This window comes from Chenopodium album, chromosome 17 (genome assembly GCF_948465745.1).
Source record: "Chenopodium album chromosome 17, dcCheAlbu1.1, whole genome shotgun sequence".
Taxonomy (NCBI): domain Eukaryota; kingdom Viridiplantae; phylum Streptophyta; class Magnoliopsida; order Caryophyllales; family Amaranthaceae; genus Chenopodium; species Chenopodium album.
The window spans coordinates 28,494,498-28,502,214 of NC_137850.1; the positions used below are offsets into that span (position 1 = coordinate 28,494,498).

General features: G+C 37.4%; 1 protein-coding gene across 1 annotated transcript; it reads right to left on the bottom strand.

Moving 5' to 3' along the window:
- Nucleotides 1-4,880: 4,880 nt before the first annotated feature.
- LOC145588787 (uncharacterized) lies at nt 4,881-6,793 on the bottom strand. Its single transcript, XM_081645392.1, has 4 exons — nt 6,618-6,793; nt 6,076-6,367; nt 5,638-5,881; nt 4,881-5,518 (listed from the first exon to the last, which is right to left on the bottom strand). Exons 1-4 carry the CDS (start codon nt 6,791-6,793, stop codon nt 4,881-4,883), a joined length of 1,350 nt encoding a protein of 449 aa, XP_081501518.1.
- Nucleotides 6,794-7,717: the final 924 nt, after the last annotated feature.

Below are 7,717 nucleotides of genomic sequence, written 5' to 3' on the forward strand. Positions count from 1 at the left end.
CATGAATTCACAAACTCGGATGTATCCATCGTTGTAATAAGCGATCGATTGGGTAAATGGAGCGTGAATTCCCAGAGGGTTATGGTCATATGTAGAACACATATGGGTTCAGAAAAGAAGGAAAAACTCAATCAGGAAGTAGAATTGGCCAAACAGTGCTAGAATCAGTCAAAGCAAGAAGGCAGATTTCTTGTTCGGTATTGGAAAAACTTGTCGTGAGAGAACAGGGATCATCGCGAGGAGATGACCCTGTCGCGACGCGATAAGGTTATCACACCACGACAAGGCCATCGCATCAATGCGCACTAATTTCTCAGCGATAGTTCCTACATGTCTCAGCAGCTTTCTGTGTTCTTAAAATTTTCCGATTTTTCGCAGTATTTTTTCGATTCTAGTTGTGAAAGATATTTCCTAAATTTCCTACGTGCAAAAATCCTATGTTTTTGACGCATTAGGGATCACCTTTCCAATGCGGACCTTTTTATACTTATGCAATTAATGTCAATCAAAATTATGCACATGAATATTTAGAACTTTTCAAGTCTCATCCACTCATTCTAAATTATTGCCAAAATAAATTTTAGGAATTAAAATAGAAATCCTCCCCAATAGAGTCGCCAAAAACTGTAGGGAATATTTCAAGCATCCCACACTTGAGCCTCACTGTGATCATACACTTAAATAATGTGGCGTCCAAAGGGAAGGAAGCTAGAGTAAAAGAGTCGCCAACAAGTTTTAGGAACTTGTAAATCGTTCACTGGGTGAAGGTTACACCCCTTTACAATCCAAGAGATCGCTAACTCCATAGTGGTCTGGAACCATGATTGGATATTCGGGGATGAAGGTACAAATCCAACCTAAAAGAGATTAAACCTGCCCTTAATAGGCCTCTACTTTATTCTTCTCATATTCATGTGCGCTTTCCGATCAACATACAATCAATATATTAATCCTAAACCTGTTTAATCTATGTTGGTTGATCATTAATGCACAAACAAACCTACTATTGGCGATCACTTGAATTAAAATCATATTAGCCTAATTCAAATTATTAATTATCTTATTAAGTGTGATTTCAAGTACAAATTCCCTTTAAACCTGCAAGAGAGGGCATGATCAAGCAATAACAATAACAAGCAACATAATACTATTGATACAACAAATCATCATCATCATAATAATCTCATCAAAGCATAATAATAATAGCAAGATCCTAGGCATGATACTAACATGATTAAAAACAAATCCTAGCATGTCACTAAATAATAAAAATTAAAGCTTTAGCCCTAACATGACACTAGGAACATACATGATATTAGAAATATTAGTTAACTCCCTAAACATGATACTAGAAATCAATAAAAGCATCCTAACATATTACCAAAAATTAATAAAATAATCTAAGCATGATTCCTATATCAAAATAATAAGGGTTTTTCTACACAATACCACTAAGATATTCACTTTTCCAAGCTATGTCTACCCATTTTTAAAATTCCACACTATAACCCCAAAGTACCTTTAGTGAGTACGATGTAACCCTGCCCTAATCTGTTCGTTAACTTAAGATAAATTTCTGTTAACGTAAAAATAAATAAATTTTAAAAAAAAAAACAAAAAATACCCAAACACCTCTCTCTCCATCCTCACAAGTACCCACCACTACACCTCCAGCTGCACCACCGCACCGCCGCACCACCGTACTTCGCTCCTCTCTCCTCGACCCACCATTGCATGACCCTCCTCTCTCATTTGTTGGGTTTCGATGAGTCCAACTCACCGCGGTACTAAACTCGACCCCAAGACCCGCTCACAATTAATATAACTTAAACGACATAAATAACAAGAAAGAGAGAAAAGACGATCTTACCCTTGCCGCGTGCTTCGCTCTCACCCTGAGCTGTTACTTCAAAGCCAAGTCTTGTAAGTGCAGAGACCTCCTACGGTATCCACCCACAACTCGACCCCGACCGATCTCTTACTTGGAGTTTAGCCAAGTCGGACCAAAACACTACTCGAGTATTATTTGAACTTAAAGGTTTTCTCTCAAGTGGAGATGCCTTATTGAGTTCCTACTCAAGTGACTTTCTCCAAATCCCAAGGTGGGTATTTATAGAGAATGTCATGAGAGAATTCCATTCTCCCATCAATGTAGGAGAGTTGGTAAAATTAATTTTTCCTTTTTATTTTTAAATCAAAAATAAATGAAAATAGCAAACAACTAATTAATCAACAAGTGGCAATCACACAAGGAGAGGTTAGGTAAGGACCATAAGGGGGGACCAAAATCCTTGCTCCCCAAGTATCCCCAAAACCCCCTCCCACAAGCCAAACCGAGCCAACAAGCCCACGCCAACTGGCGCTGCCAGCCTTGGGTGCCAAGGCTGCCTGTCCCCTTCGCTGGGCTTGCCAATTGGTTGCGCGGCCCAGCAGCGAGCCCTAACAAGCCTCGCATTGATGCGGGCTGCTAGGCGCTGTTGTCAGCATCATTGTGCGCCAGCTCGTGCGCCATAGCTGATGATGCTATACGCGCTTTGTTAGCAGTGCTAGCACGCTAGCGCGCTGCTAGCTAGGTGGCACTGCTAGCTATGTTGCTGCTGTGCACATGTTAGCATTGGTGCGCCAGCATGCCGCACCACGCACCAGCCAGCCTAGGCATGGTGTGGTGCGCATGCTAGCCACCATGCTATCCTAAGTGCCCCTAGCATTCAGTTTGCTAGGGGCATTCCGATGCTAGGGGTATTTTTGGTAAATCGTTGATTAATTATTAATTTTACCGTCTCGTCTTTTATTAATTCGACTCGACTTGCGATGCTTGGTTTCGACGCTCCTAGCTCGATTTCCAACATCTAAATATTTAATACTCGAGCGACTCATTAATTTCTTCCGAATTAATTCCTCATGTCGGATTGTTAGTTGCTTGGGTGTGACCTGAAGGGTTCAGTCAAGATTTAGCTGTAATATTAATTATGGATTAATATTACTGATCGGAAGCGGCCTCCAATTAGGCATTCCGATCACTTGACCTCACTGAATAATTAGCTTTCTAATAATTCCGAACCCTCTATCGGAATAATACACTTGATCGAAGGACACCATTCCTATCATCATTCTCTCTCAACTCTTCATGCCTAGATTTTTGATCATTTTTCGAATATTTTTGGGCAAATGTCGAACAATTTCGACCAATTGAACCATAATTCTCGCGGATTTTCATTGGAAAAATCAATTAAAACTAGTTTTGTGTATTTAATCTCAATCTAATTGAACCAAAATTGATGATTTAACAATTAAAATCAAATTGGGGGAAAAATTGGGGTTTTCAATTGTTTTGAACCAAATTCTTTGATTTCAAAACGATAACAACATTTAACAACTTAATTTTGCAATTTAAATCCAATGAAACAAAAGCCTAAACCAATTTGTCGAAATTTCAATTCGAATTAAACTCCTCCATTGCATTTGAACTTTTTCTTTGGTGGTGCACTAGGTGGTGGTGGGCCTCCGATGGATGGTGGTGGGCTGTGATGGGTGATGGTAGGGGTCACTGGTGGGGTTCGGCTAGCAGGTGGGGTTTGACGGGTGGCCTGGGGTGTGTTGGTGGGGTGGTGGGTCGTAAGGCCTGGGGTTTGGTGGTGAGGAAATATAAAACTAACGACAATAATTAACGGCAGGGTTACATCTTACACATTAAAGGTACCTTGGGATTAAAGTGTGGAATTTTGAAAATGGGTGGATATAACTTGTAAAAGTGAATACCTTAGGGGTACCGTGTAGAAAAACCCAAAGAATAATTAAGTGATCAAATTACTTACTTTGATGCCTTGTACCTCTTTCTATCACAACAATACACACGTTAGTAACTTCAAGGAAAATATTAAATCAAACAATTAATTTAAATAATTGAAATAGGGATTTGGGACCAAAACCTCAGGAATTATCAACCTTTCATGTCTAGGGCGAAGGCAATTTTGAGCTTGGCTAGGTGTGTCTAAGTCTCATTAAGGAGGAATGTTGTATTTTGAAAAGAGTGTAGAAAGGCTTAGAAAGAGAGAGAAAGAATAAGCTTCTAGCTACCTTTTAGAGAAATAAAATAGATGATGATAGTTGATGATTGTTGGTTCTTTAAAACAGGGAATATCGACCCTATTTATAGATCAGAAAACGATCAGAAAAGAGTCAGAGTTCGACTCGGAGTAAAACTGGTTCTGTCGTGACGCGACAGACTTCATCACGGTGCGACAACCTTCATCATGGCGCGACAATGGCAGTACGATAAGACGCGTACAAATTTCCTTTTTCCAATTAAATTGGGTTAAGAGGAGTCCATACTTATCTTTTATTAAATCAAATTTAATCCTTAAAACACTTGTTTTATTCCAAACAAAATCCTTTATCTTTCCAAAATCAAATAAAATATAATTAATTATCCTAATCCCATTAGAACTTAAAATAACCTTCTAGAGTATCTTAGAAGATTAAAGTAAATCCTAATGATTTTAGGAATAATAATTAATTAACGGACCCTCCACTTAATCATTGGGTCGTACATAAAAACCAGTTTGGGCCCAGTTTAGTATTTTGGCCATAACTTCCTCATTATTCATCGGAATTGGGCTTATAATATATCGTTGGAAAGCCCTTTTCAAGCCTCATCCAACTACTCAATTATCAGACACATATCATGGACCAAACTAAACTGGACTGGACGTGTTTCATAAACAGGTACGAAAAGAAATATTTTCGAAAACAGAAATAAACATTTTTATTAAAAACAGGGGGATTCACGAGACTTTTTCACATTTCAGCTCATTCGATATTCAATGACGTGAAAGATACTCATCACTGGGTTTGGTTTTTGGGGAGACACAACCAGGTGTCTACAAGGCAACACAATCTTTTTCATTAGTTAGATTTCGGCATACAGAGCATTGTGTAGAAATGAAAGCTCCAAGTTTGTTTTTAATGACATGATGCATAATAGCATCAAACGCACTCTTTTGAGCCGAGTTTAATTGCCCTTGGCAATCAATACATTCTTGGGGAATAGGTGCATCTAAAGCGTCAGTTTTATCCTTCGTGCGTCTGAATTCATCATTAGAATCAACATTCAAAGCATCTAATCCAAAGTCTAAAAGCGACTTACCCAGTCCTTCTAGATGATTTTCAATTGATCTTGCAATGAACACTCGAACCTTTGCTTTATCGTCAGGAAATTTGTGGCTAAAATCTTCTGACAGAAATGAGTAGAACTTAGACCATAAAGAAGGGGGATCACTTGACTGACCAAAAACAAGAAGAGTTGCAAAAAGATGGCGCAGTGCATCTGGCATCTGCACTTCACATGCTTCAGTCAAGCATAAAGTTGGCAGATCATCTTCCTCCGGCAAGCCTAACTTTAAAGTTGCTTCCTTGAAATTTGTACACAAATAACCATTCACAGTTCTTAGTGCCTCAAATGATGTAGGACTTTTGATGTTCAAAAGCAATAAGCGTAGGTAAAATTGCTCTCCTTCGGCTGGGAAAACAAATGCAAAATGACCAACCTGAAATCTGTCCAAACTCGTACAGTCCACTCCTTAGTAGACGCATCCCAAGTATAATACTCACAAAATTCGTTGTATAAGTGGCCTGTACCACAAGGCACGGCAGCATTTACAGCAAAAAATTCAGTCAACTGTGTTCGAGACCATTTTGAATTCGACACCACAGCATTTAGCCTTTCATGTTCATGGAGCTGAAGCATCTTTTGATTTGGTAGATGCACTTGGAGAAGAAGCACAGGAGGATACATGTCGAACAAATCAAAAGAAAAAAAGTCTCTAGGCAGCCTCATGTGGGGAAACCCATCGCGCTGAGTGATATTGTTCAATCTCATCAACTAGTTTACCATTAACAGGTACAACATTATACAAAATTTTATCATGGCCCTTATAAACATACTTTTATAAATACTTAACAGCTTGATTATTGAACACACCTCTACATTTAGTTGATAATCAAACAAAATGTAGGGATTATATGGGATCACCCACCGGTTATCAAGCTGAGCATTTTTCATAGTGATCTTTTCACCTGTGTTCCGCCTCTTATAAGTAGGGTACCCTTCCTCATTGTTATGGTTTCTATCGAGAACTGCTTCGAAAAGCCATATTTACATGATGCTTTGTTACCATTCTTGGCCATACATGAACATTGCGAGTTCAACATCCCACAAGGTCCATGCATCATATGCCTTAGAACAATTTTACGCAACACTAAACTGGTAACAAGTGGAATTTTAGCACAAACAAATATATCATACTGCTCAGGAGATTTCAACTTGTATTCAACTTTGAGAATTATCAAAAATGTGCATGCGATAACCCTTTTTTTTGAAACTCAATTACATAGATCATTACAGCAAACTCTCGCCGAAAACCTTCATTTTTATGATATCTCATTTTAGAGCTAGAAGCTTCTCTCGAAATATATGGGCCACTAAATCAGGCCAATCTTGAGCAGCTTCACCAGGAGCCAACTCATTTTTGCTTTTAGGCTAGTTTGCATTGCATGTGATTGTTACAAATAGATCTGGCTTCCCATATCTCTACACCAAAGCCATTGCATTTAAATACCTTTTCTTTATATCTCTAGGGCCACCAATAAACGTTGGAGGCAAAATAACTCTACTACCAACATTATATGCATGAGTTTCTCCATTCTGTAATGAATCCAAAATGCCTTGATATAGGTCAGCTCGGATAGTTTCCTGATTATTATGGAATAAGTCAAGCCGTGCATTTTCAACCATCACATACTACTACAAAAATGCTCAAAAAGACCATAAATAAACCCATTAATTAAATATGTGATCTCTTGGTTTCAAGAGACCAAATATTTCAAATAAATGGTCTCTTAAGTACTATATTAAGGAGATAATTCTATTAGAGACCATTTATTAAAAAAAAATGGTTTCTTGATTTTTTTTATTTAATATAAAAAAAAAAGACCACTTCTCTTAAATAAATGATCTATCTTTTTATTTGTTTATTAAATTAAAAAAACGAGAGATCACTTCTCTTATATAAATGGTCTCTCTTTTTATTTATTTATTTAATTTTGTAGGAAATGGAGGAGAGTGAGAAAATGCTGGACAATATTGCTTGAAATTCCAATTGAATGATTTACTGCTTTAGATAGTTTTTGTTGAAGCGAAATGGATAGTTGAGATTTGTCGTCAATTTGGTGCTGATATTTTATAAGTTCAATATATTGTTGTTTGATTTTGGATCTGCTTAAATTTTTAGGAAAGTTCAGATTAAGTTTTTTTATTTTTTTTTTTACATCTGAATATCTTAAATTTCATGTTGTTGACCTAAAATGTTTTTTCTATGTTCTACGTACTGTTCTTTTTTCAGTTAAAATAAGGGTGAATTTCATGTTGTTGACATAAAATGTGTTGAGATTTTTCTTTTTTCAGTTAAAAAAGAAAAATCTTGAGATGGCAATTAAGGAGAATTTCATGTTGTTGACATAAAGTGGAGATTTGTTTGAATTAGGAGGGTATTGGAGGAAATGGGATGGCCATTAAGGAGCTGAAAGCTAATCTTGTTACTTCTGAGTTAATGCCTGGGGGTTCTTTTCAAGTTTTCATTTTCTGGATGAGAAATGAAGATGACTGGCTGAAAGGATTAGAATAGAAACACTGGGTTATTGATCCTAACTCGTCATATAA